The sequence below is a fragment of the Cornus florida genome, unplaced genomic scaffold (assembly GCF_030987335.1).
Source record: "Cornus florida cultivar Cherokee Brave unplaced genomic scaffold, ASM3098733v1 CherokeeBrave_3.0.0_Hap2_Chr10, whole genome shotgun sequence".
Lineage (NCBI taxonomy): Eukaryota > Viridiplantae > Streptophyta > Magnoliopsida > Cornales > Cornaceae > Cornus > Cornus florida.
The window spans coordinates 66,841,266-66,856,910 of record NW_026775580.1 but is presented as its reverse complement, the minus strand read 5'-3'; the positions used below and the strand labels follow the sequence as shown (position 1 = coordinate 66,856,910).

General features: G+C 35.6%; 1 protein-coding gene across 1 annotated transcript in view; it reads right to left on the bottom strand.

Moving 5' to 3' along the window:
- LOC132277748 (glycine-rich protein 5-like) overlaps window positions 1-11,947 on the bottom strand; it is a 28,769-nt gene extending 16,822 nt beyond the window's left edge. Inside the window, exon 1 of the mRNA XM_059779597.1 lies at window positions 11,656-11,947. Within this exon, the coding sequence (XP_059635580.1) occupies window positions 11,656-11,947 (292 nt within the window). The remainder of the gene's footprint in view (window positions 1-11,655) is intronic.
- Window positions 11,948-15,645: the final 3,698 nt, after the last annotated feature.

The window sequence follows — 15,645 nt, the reverse complement described above, 5'->3', positions numbered from 1 at the left end:
GTTCGGGTTTGAGGTCAAGTTGTGATTTTCATGGGGCTTTCTTGGGATTCTTGTTCACGGCGTTGTCCCCGACAAAACCCCGAAGTTTTGTTGGATTCGGAGCCGTTTCGTTTAGGTGGCTTTTGAGATTTTCATCTCAAATTGAGGTAGGGGACGTTTTAGGGTTATATTAATGTTGTATGGATTGTTATATGAGCATATACAACTTGTGAGCAGGCTTTGTTCAAGTTATAGAATTTAATTTAATTATTTTATTTGTTTAAGATTTAATTCTCATGATGCTAGGCAACTTAGAATTAAATTGTGGGATGCTAGAAATTTAGGCCTTGGTATGGTGGTTGATATATACTAATTTGGGATTATTTGAATAAGAATAGCAAATTTTATTTAATATTTATCTTTTGTGAAAGTTAATTTACCTAGTTGTATCAAGTATGGAATCAACTTGTAATGTGATATTAAAGTAGGCCTTGGTGAGTTCTTTAACATATATTAAATTGAGGGCATTTAGATATGTTTGAAAATCTAGAGAAAATTAATTAATTAGCTTAATTAATTTTATTTTTAAGTGTTGTAGTCACTTAAATTGATTTTGGGTATAATATATGTGAAGACTATGCTATGTCCTTTAACATATATTAATTTGAGTTTATTCGTGATTAATATAAAATTTAGAGACTTTTCATGTTAGGTTGAAAATCCCTTTTAATGTAGTGAAATTAATTACCTTGTGAGCATATTACTAATTGGATGTAGAATTAGTACTTGGGGCCTCTTAAAATGGTAATTGGACATAGCATGGTATAGAATATCATTGACTTGTAAAGCTTGTTTAAATATATCTTGTGTTGGTATATAGTTTGTTAGAATATTACAATTGTTTACCTTGAAAGCTTGTTACTAAATTGAAACTTATTTAGTACTTGTGGCTTAGGATGGTAATGTGATTCAATTGTTGTAAAATATTTTTCCTTGTGTATAATTGCATATTGGAGACTTGACATGTCATATGCTATTTAAACCTGAATCCTAGGACATGGTTTGTATGGATTCAACCTTATTTGTGCATGGAATATGGTTTTATGCATGATTGATTTTGATATAAGTTTGGTCTAACTTATTGATTGTGGTATAAGTTTAGAACTTAATGATTTTGGGAAGCTTGTAAGGACATATTTCACGTGATGGCTAGGGTTTGGCTCTAATACGAAGACAAGAGTTTTCTAAGTCATAAGTGCGCACTAGGTAGTACCTTGTGAGTCGTAATTACCCGAAAATACTTGCTTGGTCTAGCGACCGCATGTCCTAGTCTTTCCACTATTTGATTTCGCATTTAATTTCAAGTTGTTAATCATGGATTACTTGTAGCTTGAGAATTGATGCTTGCTTTGGATATTTGAATCTTACTTAGTATACTTGAACTTGTATACTTGCTCCGTGAGTTTAAATTTCATTTAATATGCTTGTGCCGTGTATACTTGTTTTAGGCGTATCTCTTTTAGCTTAATATACTTTTGTTCGTATACTTGATTTATGAGATTTCCATATAAAATGTATACTTGTGTACATATGCTTAGACATTGCATGACTTGTCTTAATATGGTTTAGTATACTTGGAAATGTATACTTGTATGTCGTGTATCATGTTTTAATACAATTTAGTGTACTTGAGCATGTATACTTGTATGTCGTTGTTCATTTCAATTGCATAAGTAGCTTAGGATGATCCCTGAGTCTCATTTTGACATAGACATTAGGTGGCATGAGCCCTTTTAACATGTTTCACCTTAAGGTAATAGAATTGTAAAATGCTAGGTCGATGCATGCTTATCTCCTACGAGTAGCTTTATGTTACTCACCCACGTAGTGGGGACATTTTTCAGGTACAGGAATGAAGGTTTGAGATTCTCATATTGCTTGGATGATTTGTAGCCTTGAAGGTTTCAATTCTTGTAAAAGTTGGCTTGAAATGCCACTTGTAGCCTTATATGTCAAAATGTGTATATTTGATTCAAATCATGTAACGTGTACATAAGTACACTCTTTACAATGTATTTGGCATGTATGAGATGAGGCCATAGGTCAATGACATCTAATTTGTTTCCTATGTAGCTTTTGATTTCATAAAATATTATGAAAATATTGAAAAATGTTACGTCATTGCTTCATAAGTTTTGCATCGGGTGTGGTATTTTCATTTTTATTCTTTTATAGGGTCTTATAAATCATGTTTAAAGTGTGGCTAAGCGCCAAATGGTAATTTGAAATCATTTGATAATTTTGGTTTTCAAATTTCCCTTTTCTTGTTCATTTTTGCCTTTTTGCCCGTTGGGGGGTCGGATTTTGCATCGGCGGTATTTTTACACTGTGGATCATTGTAGCACGTCCTAATAAGTAAGTTATGTCTGTGTGCGTGGTCGTTTTTAAGAAAAACCCTTTCCTTTGTGATTTGAGCCTCCTATGGACTCATTTCACATTTTTGTTGCATAATCCGGTTTAAGGGCATTTTGGGATTTTCTTTCGGGAAATAAATTCCAGCCTTGACATGGTCACTTAGAAAATGTGATTTTAGGGGGGGTTTCTTCTTTGTGTTTTTTCAGAAAATGTCGCCTTGGTGCTGGAAATCCCACGTAAAGTTCAGCTTTCTGTTATGCATATAGTAGCTTTTTAATCCTCTTGCCCTTTTCTGATGTAGGGGCATTCTGGGTACTTCACAATGCATTTTTTTCGTTTTCTTTTATGTGTTGAGTAGAAAACATGATTTTAGGGGAGGGTTTCTTCTCTGTGTTTTTACAAAAAAAATCGTTTTGATGCCGAAAACAACTTGCAAATCTAAAAACCTGGTGCGTTCCAGGTTTTTCCGGAAAAAGTGCTAATCTAAGGAGCATTTCGGGTGTTTCACTTGTAAAATAAAATCTTCTCTTGACATGGTTATGTAGAAAACATGATTTGGGGGGGGGGGGGGGGGGGGGATTGTGCACAACTTTTTGCCAAAAAATGTGGTTTAAGCCCTCAAAACCACATTTGAAGTCCAAAAATCTGTGCAGGTCCTGCCCAGATTTGAACCCAGAAATTTGGTTTTTTTGAAACTTTGAGGCTTCATATCTTCTTCGTCCCGACTCCAAATCAAGTGATTTTTGAGTCTAAGTTTATTAGTTTTTGCTGGTCTATACAACGGTATACACGGTTGCATCCAATTCTATCTTAAAAGACCATTTTACCCTTTGTCAAATACCCTTGCCGCACTGATTTTAAACCCAAAAGTTAATTTTTTAGAAACTTTGACGTTTCATATCTTCTTCATCTGGACTCCGAATCAAGTGATTCTTGAGTCTAGATTCATTAATGTTTCCTAGTCTATCTAATGGTCTGATCAGTTGGATCTATTTTTGTCTGAAAAGACCATTTTACCCCTTGTAAAGTACCCTTGCCGCACTGATTTTTAAACCGAAAAGTCTGATTTTTATGAGACTTTGGAGCTTCATATCTCCTTCGTCCGGACTCCGAATCATGCGATTCTTGAGTCCATCTTGATTAGTTTTTTGTTTTCCTTCCAGCGGTGTGCTCGGTAGCATCCGAGTCCATAGTTTTCAGAAATGACTGTTTTGCCCCTGGGGGCTTATTTGTTATATTTTTGATCTTTGCTTCCGCATCAGTTCTCATTAAGTTCCACGACCTCATGGAAGGTCACTTTAACTTCTTAGAGTCTTGTTTTCTATTTTCGCTTCCACATTTCGGATCCGTTATCGGGTCAAACTATGGTTCATCACAGGACAGACTGGGTTGAAAAATCCAGGGTCGTCACAGGTGGTATCAGAGCTCCTAGGTTCAAAAACCTTAGGACGATGGGTTTTAGGTGCATATCATGCTTGTGTTGCCATGCTCTATGTGTTTAGTTGCTTCTTGATAACTTGTTTACGTGCTTATGTAGACGTATGTTTTGAAGTTTACCTTAACTATCACAGCATGATACATATGCCTGTTTACCTTAGTACATTGCATATACTTGTAGATCTCAGCATGTTGTATGTGCTTGTCTGCCTTAGCATACGGTATATGTTTGTCAGTTTCAGTACATTGTATATGCTTGTTTGTTTTAGCATATTAACTTACGCTTGTCTGCTTAGCATGTTGGTTATGTTTGTCTACTTTAACGTATTGCATGTACTTGTTATTCTTAGTATGATAGTATGATGCATACATTGACATGCCTTATATGACCTTACTACTTGTGTGAGTATGTAGTCTATTGCTATGTTACGTGTCAACTTCTTACTTTTATGTCTTGTTTAGGCATTGTGGGTTGTTCCAGCTTGGTTGGTTGAGATTGATGCTAGGGCATTATCTCTTGGGGTTTCGTGGTAACCTTAATGTGGTGACGTCATTGGGGTCTTGTTTCTAACGTCATGGGATGACGAGTCGGATTGACTCGAGTCCTTCGTTGGGGATTGGAAGTTTTGTCTTCGTAGGCCTTAACGGCGAGGTTCCCGTGCCCTTTCTTCTTAGAGTGGTGGTTTTATCCTGTGTGACATTAGGATTCCACCTTGTGTTTGAGCCAGTCTTGGGAAAGACTTGTAGACTCTTTGTTTCGGGAACCTTAGTGTTCATTCTAGGAGGTAATTCACTTCCTTGCTATGAGGGATTTGACTCATCCGGGTTTTGGGGATTCACTTTAGTGAGTTTGTTTTTCTGAGAGGCATTTCATCCCTTCTTGCTTGTGATTTTGCGGGATTATTATTTGCATAGTCATTCTTATATGTTTATATGCCTTGTTGTTTTGTGCATGCCTTAGAAATATGTTAGGGGATGTGACTATTTGGTAGTTATGTGATGATATAGGTGATGTATTTTTATTTACTATATCTGCTTGTCATGCTAGCGTCATAGGTGATGTGTAGCGTGTCTCTGATGCTTGACCCCTATGTGATAGGTAGCATACTTAATTGCCTTTGTACACTATGTGTTTAGTTGTTTGGTGCATGGATTTTTATTACGTTTAGTATACTTGTACCTAGTATGCTTGTACGTTGCTTATTTCATTTCATTTTGGTTTAGAATACTTGAGCCATATACTTGTCTACCATGGATGTAGTACTGCTTAGTATACTTGTGCATATATATATATATATATTGTATTTCCATTTTGATATTTCTTAGTATACTTGTGAATGTATACTTGTATAGATATATATATGTTTCATGACTAATTGCTTAATTAGTTCATTTATTTTATTATTCCTGTACTGAACTTGGGGTTGTATAACCTTGGTTGTCGGGATTGTGTGTGTGAGCTTGATCGGATGTCTTGATTCTTAGGCGTAGCCTTGTAGTAGGTCAGCTTTAGCATGATGTGGAGGATTTTAGGTGCATTGTCTTGTTGGGAGTCATTGTGACTAAGGCGATAATGATGTTGTTCGATTTGTAAAGTCCGATCCATTGGCTTAAAGGCATAGACTTGTCAGGCTTTGGATTTGTGACTGGTGTGGTTGACAACAGTGTTTTGAGACTTGTGGTTGTTAGTTTTTCCAGTATTGAGGATTTAAGGTCTTAAGCGTAGCGGTGCCTATGACATTGTTGTCAGAGTTTTGGATTGGCCAGAATGGTTCGGCCGGACATTTTGGACCATATCGCAACTCTCATAGAATGCTTGGTTTCTGTGGTACTTTTGGTAATGATCATTTTGACATTGATGTCATTTGTGTCGATAGGTTTCATGGGTAAGTTTGTTGGGGGCAGGTGATGAATTAGGGCTTTATACTGTCATGCTACCGTACAGGTTGTGCGTGGGCAAGTGCTAGTTGCCATCGATGTTACCTTGCATTACCTAGCTAATAATGTGAGTGTGGGCGGGCACTTGACACTGTGGATGCTACTACACCTTAGGTACGTTGTGGGCGGGTTCTAGTCGGTATTAGTGCTGCCATGTTGCTTCTTGTTGTGTTCCTTGTTTCGATGTATAGTTGCCTTGATCTCCTTAGGGTGGTTGACATTGGGTTAGTATGTCAATTTGTTGGAGAGGTGTCTCACGGTTCGTGGTTTCGTGTCCTTTCGTTGATCTTGAGACCTTAGGAGTTGTCCTTGGGTACTTTATGATCTATTCCTTGGTGTGACCTTGTGTACGGTCCTTGTTCGGTTCTTCTAGGAATGTTCCTGATTTCGGGGATGAAATCTCTTTAAGGAGGGTAGGTAGTAATGACCCGGTCATTTACTTCATTTCCTTTTTCCTCAGAATTTTACGGATGAATTTTTTTCGTTGAAATTTCTTTTCTGAGTTTAGTTTCTCGTTGCTTAGTGTCATCTCGAGTGCTCGAAAATGGTTTCTGAGACTCTTTTCTTTGGATTGACAAATTCCTTTGAGGACCGAGTCATTTCCACATTTTTCGTTTTTTGACACTATTCATTTTTCGTCATTTTCCCTATTTCGTCCTTTTTCCTATTTTGTCTTTTCCCCGTTTGTCACTTTGTTGGCGTAACCTCACTTTTTGTGTTCGGAGTTGGTTTTTGACTTCACGTATCTTCATTCTAAGTGGTTTCCATGAAATACGTATCTTTACTTTTGCAAGAAAGTACTTTGGTTGCTCCTAGTGTCCATAGGGGCATGGATGCAAAGTTCTCTGGAATTATTTTCTTTTCTTGGAGTGTTTTTCATAAATATCTTTTAAAGATATTTTATTTCAAGAGTTTTTAAGAAAATATTTTTGGAAGATATTTTCATTCTGGATCATTAGTGCAGTTTTCACTTTTTGGATGGGTCATTGTGCAATTAATGAAAGTTATTACAAAAATGCCTTGTTTTGAGCATGGATCCTCGTACGGGATTCATTTTCACTTTTTGTCGAGTCATGTACTCATAGAATTCCATTCTGGTCGTTTTTCTCTAGTTTCAGAGTTTCTGACCCCGGTTGCCGCAGAACTTGTTCGGGGCATAACTTTCTGTTCGGGACTCAGTTTCTGATGTCGTTTGTTCCGTTATTCATATTTTCTCATTTTGAATCTTTTTCGTTCACAGAGTTTTGCCGTTTGAGTGCGTATGCTCAAATTTTACTTTTCCAGACCCGTCGGGACCCGTTCGGGCCACTTTTTGAGATTTTCTATAAATAGGGGGACTTAAAGTCAAAAAGTAATCTTCTCCTCTCTCCATGCACGACCTGGATCTTCCATGGTCGCCCAAGGGGGGCTGCCACCCTTCTACTCTCATTTAAACCTCCTTCCCTTTGTTTTAAAGTCATAGTGCCTTCGCGGTTTGTGTTTGTCTTGACTACGCGCTTCTTTCACCCTTATTAGAATCCATTTTTGACCATTTCTTGAGTTCGGGTTTGAGGTTAAGTTGTGATTTTCATGGGGCTTTCTTGGGATTCTTGTTCACGGCATTGTCTGATGCGACCTGAGCGTGTGCACAAAATAATGCACAACACTTTGGTTTTGGAAATGGTATCAAGCGGGCATCATAGTTTACATTTATAAACCGCTAGACACTTATACTATGTAGTATGAAGTAAGAAGGGATCGAACCCAAGGGATTGAACATGTGTTGGGATTAAACTTGATTTTAGTGCTAATGAGATTGTACAAGAGAGAGAGAGAGAAAGATAGAGAGAGAGAAAAAGATTTTTGGTGAAGTGATTAAACTAGAAATCGAAAGCATGAAATAGAAATGACAATGCAACTAAATTAAACTAAGAATTAAAGAGATATGAAGAGAGTCTTAGGGTTAGGATTCACCACTAAGCTCATGCAATTAACCACATGCTTTCAATTAATGGGGAATTCATTAGTGTAATTATAGATGTAGCCATATTATCATCACAAATCACAATTGTAAGCATAGATTATCAACATCAAGAATGAGTTGTCTACTTAATGACAATTAAACTAAAGTGTCAAACCCATTCAAGACTACGTCATAACCCACCATACACATTCACAAATGTATCAAATAAGAGCACACATCAATCAAGAGAATAATACTAATTGTAATTAGAAGCATGGATTAACATAATCAAGCACAAATTGCCTACTTAACTACAATTAACTAATAACAAGAAAGCTAATTTGTAGAACAACCCATCAAGATTAAGCCTTTATCCATCAAATTAATTGACAATTATATCAAATAAGTATCATGTTATGGCCATCACTAAACACAACTACAAGAAGTATTTAATGCAGAATATAATCCTAAAGCAATCACACATAAAGCAATCACACATATAGAATTAATGAAAGAATTAAGTTCTAATCATCTAATGAAGAATAAAATCCCTAATTAATCATACATAGACATACAATCAATTGGAGATTTCAATGGAAGAATTCATCAATACAAATCCTAATTTATCAAATCAAGCATGTATATATAAAGAAATCACAAGGCCATATAATTTAATTACAACATAATAATTCCCCAAGAAAAGAAATACAAAGGTTAGGGTTACATGAACTTAGGGCTCATCCAAGCCCTAAGTGAAGAACTAGCTCATGGAGAAGATGATCACGGTGTCAACAAGCTCCATCTCCATCTTTTGGCTCCTTCTTCTTCTTCCTTCAATTGTAGACAAAGCCTCTGTAAAAATGTTCTTCAAACCCTAGCTTTTCCTTTTTCCCCCAGAGAGAACGTGATATCCCGGTACAGAAAAAAATAATAAAACTTAATAATAAAAAAATAAAACTCTCTCCTAAATAAAATAAAAACTAACCCTACACTAATGGCTCACTGGGCCTTAAGTAATAACCCTATTAAAACCCAATAGTTCACAAAATAAGCCCAAACAATAAGAAAAATCTGTAATGTTGCCAAGTCCTAGGGGATCGATCCCCCACCCTGGGGGATCGATCCCCCCAGAGTTGGAAATTTCCTTTAATCCCTATTTAGCTCCATTTTGGCCCCGAGCTCATTAGTTTGCTTCTTCATCTTTGGGAACATCATCAAAGATCGGAGATTGACCGCTTTCGAAGAATAAACACACTATACGAGCGATGGGCTACGACCTCTTTTTGTCATTTTCTGAACTTTTTCTGAATATCTTTGCTTGACTCCAAAAAGGCTTTAATGGACCGTTCTTAGCTCATTTTAACTTTATTACCCTGAAATACACATAAACATAAATTAGGACTAAAACATGAAATTAAAATAGATGCAAAGACTGAAATACCCTTGCTTAGGTGCTGAAATGTGCAACATTTAAGCACTTATCACACCCCCAAACTTAAATATTGCTAGTCCCTAGCAATGAACTAAAGCATGGAAATAAAACAAACATATATACAACTATGAACTAATAAAGCAAATAAAGATAACACCACTTTCGTAGGGATCACGGTTGCATTTAGTATATGCAACAAGCCTTTTAAACCCCTAGGATACCCCTAGTGGACGAGTGAAGTCTCGTGAGGGTTTCCAGTAATGGTACCCACAAACATCAAAAGCTCTTTCTTACTTGAGAAGTAACGTCACATATTAAACAAGTGTTGAAAGTAGACTACCTCAAGTATGCAAATTCTGCCATTTCTAAGCTATTATCAACATTTCAACATCATGTAAGCAAAAATGGTCCTCCACACATCAATCAATTAATCATGCAAATTGAATCAATTCTATCATCCTTTTTGAGTGAACCGGCATCAAAATGTGTTGCTATCCTAGCAAATCAAAGTATTAGCATAGCCTTACCCTCAAACTAGCATACAAATATAGTACCAGACATCAAGACATTGAATGAACCTTGTTATTCAATCAAACATTTTTTTTTATTTTTTATTGATTTCATTTTTATTTTTTTTTATTTTTTATGTATGACCATGTGCAATGTCCAAGTTCCTTAAGCTCTCTAATCACCCCATGTAACAAGCGTTGAGCCAACGACTCCCAAACCAGATGATCTTAGGGCGTTAAGTGTAAAGACACTCCTAAGGGCGTAATGACTCGGAATGGCTAGACTACGAACTCAAACTAATCATACATCTTACATTCTTTCCTTGTCTTCCTTTTTAATCAGTTGACATGTTGAAAGAATGCAGTTTTTTTTTTTTTTTTTTTTTTTTTTTTTTTTTTTTTTTTTTTTCCTCAACTTTGGTAAGTGCTTTTATTTCTTTTCTGCAAGGTCATTTTATCAAGAATGAAAGCTTTCAAAACATACTAGCTCAATTGGGATAAACTAAGACAATAATCAACTAAGCATGTACCGCACAAATTGAATGCTAGTGTGCGCAAGTGCAAATGTAGAATTCTAGAATCAACTCTCAAAGCATTTTCAATCAACAAGATGATGTGTACCACAAAAGCAAACATGATGTCAAAAATTAAAATTGACCCCTAAATGGCATCTCAGAGCATACAAGAAGTATTAGACTCTAACAACTTGTTTTTTAAAGGCACTATGCTTCAAAAGTTCGAAATCATTGCCAAATATATCTCAAATCTCAATCATGCATTTAAAACTCAACTTAAAGTAGAATGTAACAAGGTTACCTTACCCCCAAACTTAAACTGCACATTGTCCTCAATGTGCAATGAGAACAATGGAAGAAATGAAAAGAGTATACCGTGATGGCAAAAGTTTATGACGCCCGACAATGATCCATGATAAAAGAGGTCTCCCTCAAACTTGGAAGCCAAAACCTACTAGAAAAGCCACACTAGCAACTCACATCAAATATCAAATGGGATAAGTAAAGCATACATTCCAAAACAATATAGAACAAGATGTAAAGAGATATGATATCAAGCCCTTTGTAAAAGATGAAAACATGCATAACTTGTTGGAAATAGTGGCCTAGTTACACACACAACACTATACTATTTGGAAGAGAATAGAAATGGAGGAAAATATTTCTTATTTCACTTGATATATTATTTGACTAGAGTACATGAATATATAGGCCTCACATATGTATGTGTAACCATTACATTTAAATGTCCATAACTCTCCTATCTCCCACTAACATAATCTTCAATATGTATAACTCCCACTAACATAGTATTTGTTAGGCTTAACTCTCATGACTCTTTATTTTATATAACCTTAACTCACACTAAGACAATTTACTACCCACTAACATGCTAAATTAACACATGCATCATGAATACAAAAATACTTGAAAATACTAAATACTAAAATCAAGTTTATTTTCAACACCCCCCTTTAAACTTGATTTTGTAACTTGAAAAACCTTCTTATTAATCTTGGGGGCTTGATCAAAAGTTCGATAGTTGATCTTCAATTCCACCTCCTTCAATAGCTTCAATCTTCTTGGCCATTTCCATTGATGTGTAAGGCTTGTGAAACTTCTTCAAATGCTTGTTTGATGTATAATCATATATCATCCTCTTTATACAAGCACACCACCGATCTTTTTTCTTCTTAAATTTTTTATAGATCTTCAACTTCACATATACTTCTTCTTTAGAGTCAAAAAATAATTCCATATTCACCCAACCTGTATCAATTACAAAATTCTCCAAACTATTTTTTAAAAAATAATATGAGAATTTCTTATCATCCTGGGCTTCAATCTCATACTTCTTTGGAACAACTTTCTTTAAGAGAAGTTCATCATTCTCCACAAAATAAGCATTATTTGATGAATATGAAGAAATAATAATTTCATCAAATAAGTCAAATATAACTTCTTTCAAGGTGGAATTTGTAACCATACCTGAAGATGTTAATTCACCAACTTGAACTTTTGCCTGTTCTTTAGCACTTCCTTCTTCTAAATCTTCTATTTTCACTTCATCCTCCTTCACTTTTTCAATCTCTTCTTTAACACCTTTTCTTACCTCTTCCTTATTCACCATTTCAAATTCTCCTTCAACTTTTGAATCTCCAAAATCTTCAACTTCTTTTGCACGATACACCTCTTCATTCTCCACAACTTTGTCTTCAAGACTTTCATAATCATCTTTCGTAAACTCATCATTCTCAAAGCATTGTACCCAATACTCCATGGGTAGTGATTCACCTCTATGATTGGAAACGATGGTCTCGAGCATCTTCCAAATACAACTTGGAGTTTTGGACTCTCCAAAATACTCCCAAATTTCTTGATGTATTGCCTTTTGCAACACTACCAATGCCTTATCTTCTTTCTTTTCATGAAGCTTGTTGGACATGCCATTCTTTGGCTCTTCTCCAACAACATCCCACAAATCGCATGCTTTGAGGTATGAAGTCATGATGATTCTCATTCTCTTGTAATTAGAGACCATCATGTTTTCACTAAGAAAATACATTTTCTCCCCTTCATCATCATCAAGGAGAAACATGTTTTTCTCAAATGTTGAACCTTCTAGGATCAACTTCGTCTAGCCTTTAGGATTGTCTAGGCTCTGATACCACTTTGTTGGAAATAGTGGCCTAGTTACACACACAACACTATACTATTTGGAAGAGAATAGAAATGGAGGAAAATATTTCTTATTTCACTTGATATATTATTTGACTAGAGTACATGAATATATAGGCCTCACATATGTATGTGTAACCATTACATTTAAATGTCCATAACTCTCCTATCTCCCACTAACATAATCTTCAATATGTATAACTCCCACTAACATAGTATTTGTTAGGCTTAACTCTCATGACTCTTTATTTTATATAACCTTAACTCACACTAAGACAATTTACTACCCACTAACATGCTAAATTAACACATGCATCATGAATACAAAAATACTTGAAAATACTAAATACTAAAATCAAGTTTATTTTCAACATAACTAAGCAGAAGGGCATAACGGGGACACATATTTTTGAAATTTTTGTGATATATATATTTTTTTAATTTCAAGAATGGGATTGAGATACCCCTCGGATCTGAGACACGGGTTGATCAGGCCCAGGCCCAAACCCGATGGAATATCAAACAATTAATATTTTATAATGAACACGGAATACAAAATAAATTAAGAAATAAAATTAAAGCTGGAAGGAACTAAAAATAAAATCCGTAAAATATTATAATTATTAAAATCCATCAGTTTACAACTTGAGACTCCATCTCTAGTGGACCCCTATTAAACATCCAAACGGAAGATAGAACAACTGTAATAAACGTCCAGAAATAAAACTATAGAGAGAGCCCTACATCGTCGGAAGAGTGAATAGAGACCTCTGCTCAGCACGAACACGTCTAAGCCTGGAACTGTCGTGTACCTGAAAAAATAGAAGTGGGTCAGGCCCACGCGCAAGTTCTATACTACTACAATCCAAACAGAGGCCCGATACGCATGTACATCCTAAACAATTCAACAATAGCTAATAGTCCGTAAATATATATATATAGTCACACTAAAGGACTCTCATTGGACTACAGGCCGGTCTCAACCTGAATAGAGGTAACATGCTAAAACGCACACGAAGTGGGCATATGTACCTATACCTAAACAGGGTACACCTCCAACCATCGTCGCCAGCTACACATCCCGATGCATATATGCTCCCTAGCCATCGGTCCTGAGGCTCAAGCTCATACCGAGGCACCATAACAGTACATATATAAAATTCATCCAAAATCCCTAGTATTGCCGCTCAACAAGTAGTTGCCATGACAATACAAATCCACGGGACTTAACTTTTAGTTAATCCCATCCTTATTCCAAGTAGGTGGGTAATGGTATTGTTTTAAAAACCAAACCCATCCTTAGTATGCCACCGTCCCATACCGGTGCCTACTTTCCAATCCTCCAGTAATCAATAATACCAATAAATCAAGTATATATCAACTAAATTCCAACATCCAACATTCAATGTTAGCAGTGATAAAATAAGCATTGATAAACAGGGTCACAACAACAACATATACATGCCCAATTTAAGTTGTTCCCTTTAGTCTGATATAAAGACAGAATTAATTAAAACTTCCATTTAACACCTTACAAATGACATACAGATATGTAGGGTATGTATCACAAATTCCTAATCTCCACAGTTGATACTAACTGTGATAATGTAAGCATCAAAACAATATTCACAGTATGTATGTAGACATGCTCAAATTATAGTGTTCCACAAAACCGATCTAGTGTTAAACTCAAATCCTCCTAGTATTTAAGTTCCAACAGTTGCTATTACAGAAGTTAAGATAGCTATCATCTAGACCCATCCTTCCAATAATTTATACTAGCAGTGTTAAAGAAAAACGTGAACCACAGAACCACAATGCATCCACAAACATGCTTAGTCTAGGTTGAACAAGCATACAACACTACTGTAACTACCAGTTTCATAGCAAAATAGATTTCATTTTAGTTTGGTTTAATCTTCATTAATCCTGAAATCATTTAAGAGTGCAAAGAGTATGAAGCCTAAGGGAAAGAGTAAGGATAGAATCTTGCCTTAGAAACTTTTGTTCAAAGTTTCAACGTCGTCTTCTTAAAAAATCCCGGCGAGTTCCAAAACCTGGTTACTGTTCATGGGTACGAAACACTATTCCTAAACTCAAAATCTGATCTCCACCGTTCAGTTTGTGTAACACTGAGTCATGAACCTATCTGCCAAATTTCAGCTCGATCGGACCACGGACGAAGTGGTATCGGATGTTTGATGAAATCTGGGCAGAATGGAAAAAAACCTGTGCGACCCAGTTACTGTTCATGAGTACGAATCACTGTTCCCGAGGTCAAACTCTAATCTTCACCGTTCAGATTATGCGTCACTGAGTCATGAACCTCTCCTCCAAAATTTAGCTCGATCGGACCACGGACGAAGCAGGATCGGAGCTTTGATCAAATCTGGGCAGAATGGAAAAAACCTGTGCGACCCAGTTACTGTTCACGAGTACGAATCACTGTTCCCGAGGTTAAACTCTGATCTTCACCGTTCAGATTATGCGTCACTGAGTCATGAACCTCTCTTCCAAAATTCAGCTCGATCGGACCACGGACGAAGCAAGATCGGAGCTTTGATCAAACCTTGGCATAATGTGAAAAACTGCGTTTTTCCTTCTCCACTTCCACAAAACGTGTGCTTTGTTTAAAAAAAACCCTACACAGACGTCTACCTTATACTTATAGAGTTTTCCTAAACCCTAGGTTCATTTAAGTCCAACTCACAATCCTAACCGGCCCATCCAATTAACGTAGAAACCTACGACGGCTATAATATAAAACCCTAATTTATACTGTAATTAAAACCCTAGTTAGATGTATTTACCTAATTACCCTATTCACCATTAAATACTTAACAAATAATCTAATTGAACAAAATAATAATTAGTAAACCCAATTAAACCAAATAAGACACACATAAAATAAGACACACATAGAATAATTAAACCAATTACACTTAAACCATTAATGCCAATTAAATAATTAAAACACTAACAAGTAATTCCAATCAAATAACTAAACCAATTACACTTAAACCATTAATGCCACTTAAATAATTAAAATACTAACAAGTAATTCCAATCAAATAACTAAAAATAAATATCATTTAAATAAATTAAATCACCACAAAAGAAATAAATTAAATCACCACAAAAGAAAACAATTAAGCACCTAATAAAAAAAATAATGACACATAATCAAATAAAATACACTTAAATAATAAATTAAATACCATTAAATGCTAGGAATATCCTTTTTAAAATTAGGGGTATTACAACAATTGGAAGTATTGTGAGTATAACTAGAGCAAGTCA